Below are 16,659 nucleotides of genomic sequence, written 5' to 3' on the forward strand. Positions count from 1 at the left end.
CTGAGTATCAATATATCACTCAAATAATGTAATGAGTTCTATACCAAATATGTCATTCAAAACTGAAAAATATTAAACAACCTTATACATTAAAATCAGAACATTAAACTATCATCCACTCATCATCTAAATTATAAAATCTCCTTCACCATGCCTAAAAGTTCTTGGAAGAATATCAAACTACCAGAACCATAAAACACACCTGATGTTCAATTATGCATCGATCAAACAACAGACAGGAAGGTCACTATTCAGTCACTAAGGTATTTGTTCTAAATAGTGACCTTTCATGTTCTACATTCTCAACCTTCATGTTCTAAAGTATAGAAAGCCTAAAATATTACCCAACATTGCTCATGATGTCGTTCAGAAGTGATGCAGGACAATTTGCTCCATTGTTTTGGTGCGTTTATTCTCATTTTCTCTGTTTAAAAATTCAGAACATATAACTCTTACTTTTAGAACATCATAAAATATCAAAATTAGAAAATATTTTAAAATATTCAATTCTCAAAATTCAAAAATTCAGAAATTATATTCTTATAAAAAATACTTAAAATTTAGAAAATTTGGAACATCCACAATTTCTACAAACCTAAGAAATAAGGAACATAAAATTCGCGAAATCTCTAGAAAAATCCAAATTCGAAAACCAAAAATTCCGAAAATAAATACAAAATTTCGGAAATTAGTAAATATATTTAGCAAAAATTAAAGCATCGGATACTTACTCTTGTGGATCTTCTTGAATTGTTACTTCTTTGTCGTATTTTTGTTTTGCTTAAAATCAACATTTAACAAAAATTAACCACAATTAATGTATACAGACAAAGAAAGTAGTTCAAATCTTTGTATTTTGCTTACCTTAGTCGTTCGTATTGTTTTCTGCTCTAGTTATCTTCAATTGAAAAAATTAGGTTAAAATTAGGGAAAATTGTAGAAGGATAGAAGAAGTATACAACACTTGAGTTCGAATTTACCTTAAATCAATAATACACCGGCGACGAAAGAGGTTGATTGGTTGTTTTTGGAGCTGCAATGGCGGTTTTGTCGAGAGGAGAGAGAAAATTGCGAGAGAGAAGAGAGAGTCGCGTACGGGAGAGTGAGAGAGTGCAGAGGAAGGTTTTAGAGAGAGAAAGTAGGCGGGGTTTAATGAAAGAAACGTGGGCTTTAATTAGGAAGGTGAATGGGTTTTCTCATCATTTAATCCTAGCCATTAGATTGAATCTAATCCTACGGATTAGATTCATTCTCATATTTAGTAGTATACTCACATAGGGACCTATTTTCACAGGATCCCTCCCCTAAATATATATATATATATATATATATATATATATATATATATATATATATATACATATATATATATATATATATATATATATATATATATAAGATCGATTGATCGTTGTTCCCTTTTAGCATTTCACTACTTTATGAGGGCCGAGGACCTTGTTTAGTAAGTTGATACTTTACACCTATATAAAGGTGGTTGACCATTATTAAAGAAGGATTGGATTAATTGGAATAAATTCTTGATTGACAGCTTTGTGATCACTTATTTAATTCCAAGATAAAAACATTTGTGAATACTTGTTGATTGTATGATTTATGTGATTGATGAGTCATAACCAAACAGTAATTGGTAAATCATGTAAAGTGAAACTGAATAGCAATAGTTTTAGACTGTGCACGTCTGAAGTGACGGACAATCAAGAGTTGGGGTCATGGGTCGCCTATGGCTTTTTCTGGGGCCGGATTGATCACCGGTTCTATTTTATTCAAAAGTTCCTCGATATCGCAGGTCATTGGGGTTACGGAGTCGCACCCGTACTTCGTCTTCCTTAATGAAAGGCTTTTAGTAGGCAACTTGGTCCGTTGACTATTTCAATTAAAATAATGTTAATGATACAAAGGTCTAGTTCAGTCAAATATAGTCTTCAAGTTAATATGTTTTGGTTATCCTTACTTATGTTTTATTAGTATCATGTTAGGGTTGTTCGTTTAATAGAATCATGTTATGATTATTATTGTTTTAGTATGTAGTACTCAGCTTTGCTGATTACGTGTTTTGTTTGTGTGTGTTGATCATGGCTATGCCTTATTGTTCTTGTGATGACCCATTTTGGTGAGCAGTGTCTAAGGATCAATAAGCGTTGCCCATCTACATGTTTGAAGATGATGCATCATTGGGATCGGGATTAGAGAGCTTGTATTTATTTTGATTTGCTAAGTGACTTGGGTTTGCTAAATTGGACTTTAAACTTGTCGTACTATCTACACTACTTTATTTTCGTTGATTGGTTTGGGAATTAACTCTGTAATTGATTATTTATAAACCTAAAGTTAGTTTTATGTTTTCCGCTGCAAAATTCTGAATAAGCCGTTACGTTTTCACACGGGCGATAATACTTTGATAATTCTCTATAGTTATATTTATAAAAAGGGTTATTCTAGAAAATGGAGAATTGTCGGGGTGTTACAAAGATTGAGGCGATGAAAGAGGAACGAAGGGAGTAAATACATAATGTATGCGTAGGGCTGTCAAAAACTGACCCGATCCAACCGATTATTGACAAAAATCAGTGACCCGAAAAAAAAATTCACACATTCAATGAGCATAAGCACAATGTCCCGCACAACTATACCCGAACTGATTATATCCGATTCGTAACCGATATTACCCGATTTGACACCCCATTACGCGTTGGTGCGAAGGATGGGCGACCAAACAAAGCTCACGATCAGTTTAAAATGCTTGTATCACTACGAGGAAGTCTTTGTCACAAGTGACTTGTGTCCATATTGGACACAAGTGAGTACCAATACAGAATTTGGAGTACCAATACAGAATATGTTAGTACCAATACAAATTATGTGAATACCAATAATAACACATATGACTTATATTGGTGGTATTTCTAAGCAATTTTGCATTTTGATACTGACATATTATGTATTGGTACTCAAGATGATTGTATTTTGACCACTTGTATTCACGTGGACACAAGAAACCCTCGTATCACTACTAGCCTAAAGAAAAGCCCAACAAAAAATAAAAAATCAAAAAATCAAAAATCAAAAATCAAAAATCAAAGGAACAACACACTACTGCGAAACTCTCTCAACTTGCCGCCTCACTCTCTTTCTCTAACTTCGTGGCCGCCAATCTTAAACCTCAGAGACCCCTCAACAATGGCGGACAACAAGAGGAAATCAAGCGGCGGTGCGAAGCAGTTGCAGAGGAGAGAGAAAACGCCGAAGAAATTTAGCAGTAAAAAATCAAACCCTAAATCCTCAGGGAAGCGTCGCGGTGGTGGTAGTGGTGGAGGAGGAGAGAGAAGAGGCCCGCGATTACCTTCGGCGTTTAGAAAGCAGCTTGACAATTTCAAAAACCCTAATAATGGTGATGATGATGTTGAAGATGATGAAGTTATTGATTCGGATGAAGGTGAGTTGAATTACGTCAAGGATTTTTATGTGTATGAGGAAGAGGTCGCTGAAGAGGAGTCCAAGAAGAATCGACGATTTGATCATGTCGAGAATTACGAGTATCAGCTCCCCGAGAAATTCAAGGTTTTTCTTGTCTTAATTGCTGTGTTTTTGTTTAATTAGACTTGAAAGTTCGGCAAATTTGTGATTTTTTGGAGGGGAGTTAATTTGGTGGTGGAAATGGGGTAAAATTATGTGTTCTATGTTGTAAATTAAAGTAATTTAGCTAATTATTTCATGTAGTTTAGCAATTTAATGTGTTGTTATGCGATGGTATTTTAGATGCTGAACCTGTTTGCTGTGTTCTTAAATTTCTCTCGTTTGTGCTTTATTCTGAGAATATTAGGTGTAGAACTTTGAGAAATTGCATGAATTATAGGTCCCTTAGCTTATGTTCAATAAAGAGATTGGTTGGAAATGCCGTTCCAAATTCATCTTCCTAAAACTCAAAGACGAGGCTAATTGTTGTTAACCAATCAGATATTTTTGGAAATGTTTGTTTAGAGTTCGATGTTTTTCTTTTTTAGTGGGAATTGAGTTCTAAGTTTCTAACGAAGAAGAAATGTTAAAACGAAATAAAGCGTCACATACGTGGACCAATGGGATTCCGAGGAATTAATATGTGGACCAATAAGGTTGTGTTTGCGGTTGGCTAGATCCTGGCCGTTGGTTTTTTGATATGAAGGATGGCAATAAAGCTTCTATTTTGGGTTTTTGACTAGAGTCTTTAATGGATCTATTCACCCACATATGAAAATTTGAGGCAATTGCTTTGACTACAAATTTGTTTTTGTATTTAAGATCTATTACTATGTTTAGGACGTGTAATCTTCTTTGTAAATGTTGTATCACCAATTTAACATTTATAAATGAAATTCTATACTAATGAAATGTATTGGCATTTGTAATTAGTTTGTACTATAAAATTAATTAGAATAGAGATTTTACTTACTAAAGAACCTAACAATCTCTGAAACCGACCAATATAAATGTAACTTGAGTACATTTCATTAGTCCGTAATAAATATAAATTTAACTTATATCTCTACTCTATAGGGAATTTCTGAAGTCATTGCCGCAAATGACATTTTGGTATCCCCTATAAAATAATCTAAAATGCCCCTAATTTTGGTATCCCCTATAAAAATCTAAAATAAATAATTAACTATTGTTTGATTCCATAATAACGTTACTTTAAAGTGAAAGTCACTTATACCCCATTGTCAATGCATCAACACTCCTACGTGTTTAGAAGACTGTGGGCTTGAGGCTAAGCTCAACTAATCGTAATTATGTAAATTAATTTGTTAGCTTCAACCTTCAGGTAGTAATATACTCTACACGATTCAATTATACGTGAATGTGTCGATCACAATTAATCAAGGGAATTATAATTCAAATTAAATTGTTGTTATTCATTAATAGCTAAATTTGAAGGAATTTCAATCAATGAAGTTATAATTCAATTTTACTCAAACGTATGTGTTACAATTTAAGTGATTGGATAGTTAATTTCTTGAAAGGTTACTCAATCATGTCTAAAGAAATTCCAGTCGTAATTGTTACCATTTCAACTCATGACACATGTATTTCAATCAAGTAAATCAAGGAACAATCAATATCTTTATTGTGACATTTAAATGGGTGGATCAAACTTGGAAGTAGACTGTTACTGGGGAAGAGTGTTTGGAGAGAAGGGAGGGGCGGGGTTGGAATGTTAGAAAAAGAGATGGGTGTTTTCCGTAGTATCATGATTGTGGTGCATTTTTAAGAGAACATGCAGCGTTTTATTGGTGATTGTTTTGTTTCACTGCTGATAAAGAATGCAGCTTTTAACTGATCCAGCCATTCCTTGGTGTAGGATGAAGACATACTATCTGACGATGACGAAGATGATGATCTAGATCAGGATAAGGAAGATGAGGATTCTGTTGACAAGGAGGGTGATGATGGAAGGCATGCAAGAATGCTGACAGATATCACTGGAATCCATACTGAGGCGTTTGCAGGTAAATATGCTTTGTTAGTTATATCACTTTATGATGTGTCCGTAACAGATTTTATCATAATTGGTGTAAATGCTTGTTTGATGGTGACACGCTTCACGGTGCCAGAAGGCTAAACATTTATCTATTGCTAGAACAAATTAAAAGAAAATTTGAGCAAAACTTTAGGTACTTGTCAACTTCTCCGCTCAATGTCTGGAGCTGAATGTATTTTTCGCTCTTTGAGCAATCAAAAGAATAATTTTCTGGTTTTGTTAGGCTGAAGTTGCTAATGTTTTGGTATAGCGCCTGTTGTTCGGTCTTGGTAAATGGTTCTTTCCTTCTTGAGATATTTTTTGTTTTATGCTATGAAAATTTAAGTTTGAAGCAGCTTTGGTAAAAAAAGAAAGAGAATATACTTACAATAAGGTTGGTATAAATTTCTGTTCTTCAGGCAAAAAGAGAAAGAGAAATGTTGTTACAGAGGCTTACCCAGAATCTGAATTCAACCCCAGTAGTGACGTCCTCAGTGGTAATGGGAAGATCAGTATTCAAGACCTTTTGGATCCTCTTCGAGGAACTTCTAGTTACAGCAAGCTTAGGAAAAGGATTGAACATGTTGAGAAGAAAGGTGAAACAGTTCAAGCTCCACTTTCCAAACCAGACCGGGAGAGGTTGGAGAGGGGGGTAGCATATGACCATGTTAAAAAGGATATTACAAAATGGGAGCATCTTGTAAAGAGAAATAGAGAAGCTCCCACTCTTTATTTTGACCAAGGTAATGATATGGGACTTCCAACTGTGGGAACCATGGCTTCTGAGTTCAAACCAAGATCTGTTTTTGAGAAGGCAATTGCGTCAATAATGGATAACAAAGAGGTCGCGGAAGCTTACCAAAGTGATGGTGCCAAGCTTCTTGAGTTAAACAAGGTAGGAGCTGTTTCTATTGCATTGGCGGTTATGTATGTTTTATTTCTTGTTTCTCTTTTCCGGTTATACACTTCGGGAAAGGAAGCAAAATCTAAAGTTATTTCATGAAAGAAAAGTATGTTAAGCTTAGTAATAATCTTCGCTTAATAGTAGTGTAGCGTAGCCATGTTTTTAATGAAACAAACTAAGCAAAGTCACTGAGTTTCCATTCTCTTCAATTAAAGGCTGCACATTGGCAATTTATTGCGGAATTGATTTCTCATTAAATTTAAGAAAAAGCAAAAGTCTTCACTTTATAGGCCTTTTTAATAGGTGTCTTTTCTGAGTGTTCATCATATGTAATGTGATTACTGTTTTTGTTTAATGGAGGGAATAAATATAGAGGAGGATGTTTGAGGTCTAAGAGAGGAATTGTTCCGAGATTATCATATAGGATAGAGGACGAAACTATTTAGGGAGGGTTTCTACTTTTAAGCTACGTTACTCTGCAAGATGCACACGGGTATGTGTCAGTGTTAGACACGGCCATTTTATAAAAAATTTCCCCGGTTTTGACCTGAAACGAAGTGTCTAACTGTTGTACGACTTGTACCATTCTTGTACCATTATCTAAGTGCATTTGTGCATGTTTGCATTTTCGCCTTTCCACTTTCCATTCCCTTTCTGTTGTAAGGGAAGATTTAACTATTTTTAGCGACTTTGTGAAGATCATGCCATTTTTGGGGTCTGGAAGGAATAAATTAGCTTTCCCTTCATACTTATAAGATTTAAAAATAAAATAAAATTCTTGAATGGATAGAGTGGAAGGATCACACACTGCCATATTTGACGAAGGCCACTTAAATCCAAACCTAAGAATTGCCCAATATAACTGTTTAGTCTCTATTTTAAGTTGGATGTATCTAATGGTTCTTGCAATTAAATTTGGTCACTTCATAAAGGAAACTAATGATTAGTCGGTTCCTCTGCACTGATGGTCTGAGCCTGTGAATGTGAAGTGATTGTAATTCTTTTTGAATGATTTACTGAATGAGTTCAGCGTTGAACATTGTGAATGTGTATTTCATACAGTTATACATATTGTGGTTTTATCAACCTTTTCGTAAAGACATGATGTCGAATTTTGTTGGTCGTGGTTCCTTTATGAAAAGGGTAGTTGGTAGTTACAATTAGGATTGTATAAACAATTGTAAAATGTTGTTGCTGTTTTGGCATTTTGGTTGCATAACTAACCGCTCCTCATGCGTTATGGCTTGCAGATATCTGTCGAAGAAGTGAAGGACCGCCAGGATAGACTTGCTAAAATGCGCAGTCTTCTATTCCGTCATGAAATGAAAGCAAAGCAAGTCAAAAAGATAAAGTCCAAGACTTATCATCGCTTAAAGAAGAAAGACAAATTGAAGGCTGCTTCTTCAGATCCGCAAACTGATCCTGAAGCCGCCCGAGAGTATGCTGAGAAACAAGAAAGAAAACGAGCTGAGGTATAAACAGCGATGCGCTTTGTTTTCATATGTGATATTGTATTTATGATTTTGCCACTTTCTCTCTTTGACATATCTGTGGTGTTGCATTTGTATTATGCAGGCACGTATGACACTGAGGCACAAAAACCAAGGCAAGTGGGCTAAACGTGTTCTTGAACGAGGTTTAAGTAAACAAGATGAAGGTACTCAAGCTGCTATAGCTGAACAGTTGCATCTTCATAATCTTCTGACCAGAAAAATAAATTCCGTTAAGGAAAACAGCAGCAGTGATGATAGTAGTTGTGAGGATGATGAGGATATGGATAGTTCGGATGAGGAGGGTGCATCAAAGTTATTAGCTAAGGCAAAAGAAAAAACGATTAAATTAATGGAACAAGAGGATGAAGTGCCTGATTCAGGGGTTCTTTCGTTGCCTTTCATGGTATATTCTGCTCATTCCTGTTGTTTGCTTATTGTATATTTAACTGCATTATTCTGCATTCTCTCACCCTGTTCTGTTTGGAATGAGATTTTAAGAAGTCTAAAGGGATCTCCAGGAAAACGGATGGCACAAAAAAGGAATAGCAAAGATGAATTGTGCTTTTCCTTGCATTTTTATTTTTCAGGACATTAGTTTGCTGTTCTTTGTTATGTTTTGCAGTGTGATTATTTGAGATTTTATTTGCGTTGTCCCTTTCTGGGGCTTTGTGTCTGTCCATCTTTTTTCAGGAACTCACCATTTACAAATTTCTTTCAATGGTTCACAATCTGTTATCAGTTACGAAGTATTTTTTCCCTCTTTTATGCCCTCTTTTTTCTCAAAATTTCGTCTCTGCAATTATGAACTGAAAGATTCCGGGGGGGGGGGGGGGGGGTGTTAGGTAAGCAGGAAAGAATTTAAATGACCCAAGTGACCTTTGATCAAACACTGGACATGGAACTCAAATGAACTTTCAAAGACATGTACGTTTCTGGTCCTGTAAAGCTGAATTTGGAAATGTACGACTCAAATCTGTAAAAAAAATCTACCTTTTTTTTCCTTGATTAAAGTTTAACATCTTCTGCTTAAGTCTCCAGCTTGTTGGTTCTCGACTCCTTTCCTTTGTATCCTTCGAAGCTTTTCATCTCATTTCATTGTTCCCTGTTGTCTTTGCTAGTTCCATTCTATTTCCACCCTTCATGCTAACGTTTTTCAAAAATGTAACATTTCATCGTAGACTTTGTTAGCTCACTCTGCTAAATTTTTTGTCACCCATTGATCATAGGAAATCATCAAACCTAGTGTCTGTTAATAAATTGTGACATACAAATTACAGTCAATCTACATTTTCCTCATCACTCACAAGGTTTGTTCACCTGCTAAAGATCTGTAGATAGATGAGAGATTATGCACCAAGTAGGGTGGTCAGAGTATAAATTCATATGATTTTTCCACTAATGTGCATAACAGCTGGCATATTGGGAATTTGAGCTTTACAGAGTGGGGTTAGATAGTTCACACTTATTGATGACCTTGGTATGATACTGTATTTGTTGCTTGCTTTTTATTCTTCGTTATCTTGGCCTTTATATTATTTTTCTTTCAGGCCTGCCTCTTGCCCTCTTGTGTAGACCTGTTTAACACAAAACACAATACCTGCTGGATGGCACTATAATTGACTGTGATTTGCCTATCTGATTTCCCCTCTTGCTTATGTCTTTGATTCTTTTGTTTACTAATGTTTTACCCGTTTTGCATTGATCATAGGTACGAGGGCTGGAGAAAAGGAAGGAGGCTGCTAATGGAGAAGCCAAACGTGCTCTTGATGACTATGAGTTATCTTTAAATCAGACTGCAGAGAAGGGCCTGAAAAATGGAACTCCAAGTGGTAGACGAGTTTTTGGTGTAACCAAAAAGGTTGAAGAGGCTAATATAAAACACAGACCAGATGTTGACAATTATGGAAGCGATAACGAAGATACTATTGAAGAGAAGGATGATATTCACATGGAATGTGCGAAAGGTAATCACATGGAAAAGGATGTGGACATTGATTTGGATGTACTCCGTGAAGATTTGGAGACTGGTGATGATTCAGCTTTCAAAGTAATTGGATTCTTCTTGCCTTTTTCTTTATGTTGAGGTTATTATCTCAATAAATGTGTGATTAATACTGCTGTGCCTTGCAGAGTGTTATTGATGTAGCTGAAGACTCTGGGCCAAGAACAAGTCGTGATGTTTCTGTTTTCACATCTGGTTCTTGGAAACAGGTTAGAGCTATTCTATGTGTAGGTTATTCTTGTCTGTTGGATAGGGACAATTACATTGTTATGTGCAGATTTGTAGATATCAATCTGTTAAGCAAAGGCTTTATGGACGTTATGCGTACAGTCCTCCTATTTTCCTCGCATAAATACATTCTACCATCTGTTTTTACATTCTTCCTTACGGACACTATATCTTCTCTTGTTTCATTTTTTCAGTTGTTTCTTTTTCTCCAATTAGGCGCGTGAAACAACAAAATAATTACCTTTCTTCCTTTGCTCCTTTTTGTCTCCTTGTTAACCTTGTAAACTAGCATTTTGACCCGTGCAATGCACGAGAGCATTTTGTAAAGTTTTATAAGAATTTAAATAGTTATATTGCTCGACATACAATAACTTAGATATTATAAAATTTAAAATTATTTATATGCATTCGTAAATTTTTGCTTAATGTAAGTTATAAATATATAAATAAATAGAACCACATTATGTATGTGTTAAGGTTATTACTAAGTTAATCTAACAACATTTAGTGATAACTGAGAACAATCGATCGAAGGTGATGATAATGTAACATATAATCTTACGTCAATAGAAAAACAAACGGTTATTAAAATAATCATAATAAATTGACGAAAATTGATATTTAGCCATAAAAAAAAAAGTAGATATATAAATTAAAACACACATTACATTTGAAAATGTGTGATTATATATAGTTGATTGTGCAAGTGATGTAACGAAAAATGGTTGTTAGTCAATTTATTTATGAGGAGTGCATTGAAGATGAGAGGTTGAGGAGTCATCCTGACAAATGTTTAGCTTCTTATACCTTCTTTTTAGTAAGAACTAATGTTTATTAATGTTATAGCTATGAAATATTAATAACAATTTAACTTAGCTCATTAAGTTATGATTATTTATTTGTATGAATGTCTTTTTAGTTTTTTTTTAGTTTCTTTTTTTTTGGAGGGGAAGTCTTTTGAGTTTTCCCTCTTTAAACACAAGGACATGTACATTAATAAGGATGTCTTTTGATTTTTGTCTATTTTAATTTTTTTCCTAAACGAAAAGATTGATAATGTGAAGACACATGTCACATTACAACATATGGTTACATGTCACATTCTAACTTATGGTTTCAGTTTTTAAATACTAGGTATAGATTTGTAATGGTGTTCTTCAGTCTTTGAGTCCTTTTTAAAAAAAATAATTAAATACTGATGAACGGAAGTAATTTTACTCCGTATTACCTTAGATGGCATGAGGTAGGTCATGGGAATCTTGTGAGCAGATGGAGACATTGAACACCCCTTTTTAAGTTTCTTATGTGCACAGGAACGGAGTACTGGAATGTTGAAAATTTCATATTTAACTCCGGCGGTTTTGTATGCAGATGAAGAATGATGGATGTAAAGGGGGTTCTACTCATGATGCCAATGTCAAGAGTAAGCCAGAGGTTGCAAAACCTTCTCCAAGCAGTGATAGTGGAGAGGTATACCGTATACCATTAAATGATTGAATTTATTTAAGGGTTTTTTTTTTACTTTCCCTTACTGTATGTGTATCTGTTTTTCAAAATACTAGGGAGAGGATGACAGCGATACAGATAGTGGTGGCCATATGATAGATGGGATGTTGTCTTCAGGGGCGAGGCAAACTTATGAATTACCTACAAATGAAGAGCTAATAAAGCGTGCATTTGCGGGGGATGATGTGGAGGAAGAATTCGAAAAAATCAAAGAGGATGTTTTAAATGAAGAGAATCCTGAGCCAGAGAAGCCTCTTTTGCTTCCTGGATGGGGTCAATGGACTGATGTCCAGAAGAAGAGGGGTTTGCCTTCATGGATGCTGAAAGATCATGCAAATGCTAAGCAAAAGAGGGAAGAAGCTTTGAAAAAAAGGAAGGATGCACGTCTTAAACACGTAATCATCTCTGAGAAAATTGATAAGAAGGTCAGTTTTTTAATCTTTGACAAATATCATTTGCCTCTTTTAGTGTTAAAATTTACATGGTGGGTAAAATCACTGGATGCAGGTCAAGTGGTTAACTGACAAGGTTGTGTACAATTAATTAAGTACCATATTGTCTGATTTAGAAAAATTAGGAGTAGAATACTCTCCCTCCATTCCAAACCTTCTATTCACCTAGTTATCTTATATTCTTATCTATCTATTACTTTATACTAAAAGAGACACCAGGAATGACACATGTCAATTCCTGGTGCAAAATTTTCCCTCCAAAAATAAATTTCCTAATTTTTTTTTTACATTATTTATATTTTAATTTTATATCATTTTTTATTTAACCATTTATGTATAGAAAAAAGAATATATGTTTATGGAGATAATAGATGTTACATAATAATTAGTTATTTTTGGCAAAATATTTTAGTCAAATCAATATATTAATAATGAAAAATATATTTACTTAATATTTTGGTCAAATTAGCATATTAGTATATCGAATATTTTGGCCTAATTAGCATATATACCAAGCATATAAAATATGCAATGTGTAATAGGACTGAAATTGTAAGATGGTTAAATGATTAATGTTCAAGTTTTATTAATTATGCAATAACTTATGGGAGAGAAATATTTCATTCAAATATATTAGAAAAAAAATGGCTAATTGATTTTAGAAAAACCGTGCGTGCGCGGGACCTATTCTAGTTCCATATATATTTGTTTGTTTGTTATAAATGTTTGCCTAATTCATTCAGTTTTACTACTCTCTCATGTACTGTATCATGCTTTTCTGAGTATCCTTGTAGAATTGTAGTCTAGTCTATCAGCTTCAGTTTTGGAATGACATCGTCATGAGATCATCTTGCTTACAAGTTGTGATTGTTTGTTTCCACAACCTTTCTGATGCTTTGATTGTGGATTAACCTTGCAATAATGCTGTCATTTGTGTTTATGGTATTGGCAGGGGGAGAAACTGTATGCAAAGACACTGCCTTATCCTTTTTCATCGAAAGATGTTTTTGAACAAAGCATTCGTATGCCTATTGGGCCTGAATTCAACCCAACAACCGCTGCTGGGGCTCTTACCAGGCCAGAAGTGAGTTCACCCCCCTCTCTCTCTCTCCCTCTCTCTCAACTGTGGTTATTTTCTCAAAAAAAAAGTGTAGCCATATGATGATTTAGGCTCAGGTGACTTTTTTCTTTTTTCTGACATCGAATATGTTCATTCAGGTTGTTAAGAAATCGGGCATGATCATTGATCCAATCAAATTTGAAGAAGTAGACCCACACGAAAAAGTAGATGAACAGAAGCAAGGTGGACGGAAACAGAGAACAAATAGTAAAAGTTCTGGCAAAAAATCAAGGCATAGTAACAAAAAATAAGTGAAGAGTGCTGATGTTTTCCATAACTTGTGTATTTTAATTAAGCGCCCAATTTTGTAGTTTTATTAGGCATTTGCAAAATGGTTTTGTTGTAACAAGCGTACCCATTTTAGTCAGACTACAGATATCGGTCCTGCTTGGCAAAAGACTGACCATGAATTTGATGTAATTTTTTACTGTTTGGTAGCAATAAAGCTCCTGGAAAATTTTGATCTTCAGAATATGCAAACTTCACTACTCTTTTAGCTTTCTGTAACCTGCTTTATTACTATTTGGTTGCATAATTTGACATGCTAATATGCTATCTTAAGTTCAATTATCGCCGCAAAATCCAATTATTAGCAATCCGTAAACGAATATTTATTCATATAAACATGAAATATACACGAATAAAGAGAATATGTTCCAAAGAGGCAAAAAAAATCAAGTGTAACAATTTCGCCATCAATGGCTCTTTATTCTTCCCTTAATTCTTCCAATGCACTTGTTCAATGCTCCCGCCAAAATTCCAACATTCAATCATCTTTTCTTGTGCGCCCCTTCTCTTTTCCTGTGCGGTCACCACCGAATACAGTCTCTCTCCTCATTTCTCACTCTTCGAGCGCACCCACCTCAGAAATATGTTTACCTGATCCTATTCCAGAATTTGCAGAAGCTGTAATGACAATAATTGAATTTTTCTTATTTAAAACTAAGTTCTGTAATAATTCTGGCACTTTTTAATTTTCTGTTTCATTTTTTTTTTCTGGGGATTTGCAGGAAACGCAGAAGTTCAAGATTGAGTTAAAAACAACATTGTTGAAAGATGAAGATGCATTAGGGGATGAGCTTGACCGGGTTGTTGATGTTTGTGCCAAGGTGATTACAGCTCGAAAACTCTCCTTATAGTGTTGTTTGTTGTGTCTTTCTCTTACATGCTTATGTGCTCTTAAGGTGTTTGATGAATTGCCTGACTGAACTATTTTGTGTAAATTTGTGGTGTATTGAAAATCTGACTAAATTGCTTGTAGTTACAGGAAGTTGTTTTGGTTGTTCTGATGTTGGAGTCTGTGTTAGTTGGTAGTTGGGTTAGTTGAAGGGTAGTTGCTAAAGTGGTTAGTTTTCTGGTTTGGCGGAAAATTCTGTTAGCTTTAGGTTCGTTATATAAAGAAAGGAAAAGGGTCCTATTTCCTTCCTCTTTTTTTTTCCATTTAAGAGCTTTGCCCTCTTTGGTTCAATTCTTAACTGTTATCTTGAATTTAGAAGAACTAAGTTGATGTGTTGGGGTTGTTCACATTCATATGATATGCTATCTAGTGAGCTGCTTGGAACTCTTAGGAAATCTTCCAAAAGGATATGCTTCCCTTATGAAACTGGGATAAACCTTATGCAAGATGAGTTAGATCCCAACTACTGCTTTCTTCACCTTCTAATTGTATTTTTAAGGGGGAAGTCCCATCACAGTAGCTTGCTACTGGGGTCTTCAAGCGTCGTCCATGCGTTGCACTACTGCACGAGCCTGTCGCACCCCACTAATGCCTAGTTAAAATTATGGATTGTTAGCGGAATTGCATACTGTGCATAAATTACGGATTGTTATACTTGATTTAAGCATATTCTGTGCATATCACTATGCGAGGATTGTTATACTTAATTTAAGCATATTCTATACGGTGTTTGCACCATGATTGACATATTTCTCTTTAATTTACAATTATTAAGTACATTTCCATAACTTAACTAGGCTGCACTTTGTAATTTCACAAGTACATTATAGTGATCTGATTACCTTGGAACAGTTCAGCAAGATTGTAGGTGTTTTAGATTTTGTACTCCATCCTTTGGTCTTTAAATGTAGTGATCCTTCTGATTATGTTCGTAACAGAGACAATATGTGTACCAAGTTAGTACTAACCAACTCATCTAAGCCTAACATCAACGTATTTTGAGATTGCAATTGAAATAAATTTAGGTGGTGAGACCCAAGAGCTCAACTCAAGATTCGTTATTTTTGTTGTTTTCATGTTCTTTTACTGTTGTAGTTATGATATGCTGGTGGTTGATGCAAATATTCTGTAATTTGTAAGTTCAGATTTTGCTAGCAAAATCCGTTCAAAATAGTAAAAAAACACCTACAATCTGTGAGCACTCAACGCCCACCTTTCAAATCCTCTGGTTACTTCATTGGCTTTGGTTACTTAGAATAGACATGGGTTCCCCAAGAAAATCCATCTTGAAATACTCCAATGTCAATTAACTTGGTCATCTGGTGTACTGTGTCCAAGAATCTTTAAATACTCACTGTCAAATAACTTGCTTTTCGGTATACAAAGTGTCCAAGAGTAACTTATTTTTAAGTTGTAGAGTTTTTCTTTCAATTATTAATGGAAGCTCCTGTACAGGAACTCCCTCCAAAAATAAACGTATGCCACTATATGCAGCGAGCACACGGTATTCTTTAGTAAAAGGCGAAAGAATAGTTCGCTTTGTGCTCACTGCATGGCTGCGTGAGGTTGTAATGTGCTCCCTTAGTTATTTATATTACATTCTAGCCTGGACAACATTTTCTTGACCGATATGAGATTCCTCTCTCCTTCACCTCTAATCTATTCTTGGTAGGAGTTATTTTCAGCACGAGACTACAACACATAAACTCCTCAAACCTAGTGGGGTCTTCATTCTTGATATGTTTAGCCTAGTGGTAAAGGTTTGGCCTCATAATCTCAAGGTTATGGGGATCAAATCCCACTATGAGGTGAAGATTCCCCCCTATAATCCCCCCTCACTTCCAATAAGTCTGACCATGCTGGGATTTGTTTGAGCCAATATTAAAAGATTGTTACTAACGACGACAATTTAATACTCCCCCGTTTTTTAATATATTTTTTTATTAGTCTATTTTAGAATATCTCTTGATTCGTCCGGCATTTTATCTCATTATACCCTTATAAATATACAATAGTCCACTTGTTTATTCCCAAGTAAACATTTATCCCTATTAAAACCCCTTTATTATTTTTATCTCTTATTCACATGGGTTAGATTTATATGACAAGTTTTCTTATATTGGATTGCCTTAGATCCAAAATGGACTAACGTTAAAAAACGGAGAGGGTATTATTTTTCATAATAATACAATAAACACGTCAAAATAAATTAGATTCAAGTTGTTGACTTTTTTAGGGCATAGTTCAATGGTTCACAAAAAA

The 16,659-nt window shown here is 34.8% G+C and overlaps 2 protein-coding genes, 1 long non-coding RNA gene and 1 other non-coding gene across 5 annotated transcripts in view; 2 read left to right on the plus strand and 2 right to left on the minus strand.

Moving 5' to 3' along the window:
- On the minus strand, positions 1–1,143 carry LOC130460026 (uncharacterized). The gene is made up of 4 exons (XR_008919843.1): positions 981–1,143; positions 865–898; positions 732–780; positions 1–424 (listed from the first exon to the last, which is right to left on the minus strand). It is a non-coding gene; the product is annotated as an uncharacterized lncRNA (long non-coding RNA).
- A 1,938-nt stretch (positions 1,144–3,081) lies between these two features.
- LOC110800997 (uncharacterized) lies at positions 3,082–13,692 on the plus strand. Its single transcript, XM_022006309.2, has 11 exons — positions 3,082–3,579; positions 5,357–5,504; positions 5,935–6,410; positions 7,670–7,891; positions 7,995–8,315; positions 9,621–9,959; positions 10,043–10,123; positions 11,514–11,612; positions 11,705–12,073; positions 13,053–13,184; positions 13,319–13,692. The coding sequence occupies exons 1-11, from the start codon at positions 3,199–3,201 to the stop codon at positions 13,469–13,471; spliced, it is 2,721 nt and encodes a 906-aa protein (XP_021862001.2). The 5' UTR covers positions 3,082–3,198; the 3' UTR covers positions 13,472–13,692.
- Positions 13,693–13,777: 85 nt separating this feature from the next.
- LOC110801002 (protein PLASTID REDOX INSENSITIVE 2, chloroplastic) overlaps positions 13,778–16,659 on the plus strand; it is a 37,746-nt gene continuing 34,864 nt past the window's right edge. For both annotated transcript variants that reach the window (XM_056843616.1, XM_056843615.1), the window contains exons 1-2: positions 13,778–14,128; positions 14,231–14,329. In XM_056843616.1, coding sequence (XP_056699594.1) covers positions 13,919–14,128; positions 14,231–14,329 — 309 coding nt within the window. In that variant the 5' untranslated portion in view covers positions 13,778–13,918. The remainder of the gene's footprint in view (positions 14,129–14,230; positions 14,330–16,659) is intronic.
- LOC130460486 (U5 spliceosomal RNA) lies at positions 15,840–15,955 on the minus strand. The gene has a single exon (XR_008920343.1). It is a non-coding gene; the product is annotated as a U5 spliceosomal RNA (small nuclear RNA).

Source organism: Spinacia oleracea, chromosome 4 (assembly GCF_020520425.1).
Source record: "Spinacia oleracea cultivar Varoflay chromosome 4, BTI_SOV_V1, whole genome shotgun sequence".
NCBI lineage: Eukaryota > Viridiplantae > Streptophyta > Magnoliopsida > Caryophyllales > Amaranthaceae > Spinacia > Spinacia oleracea.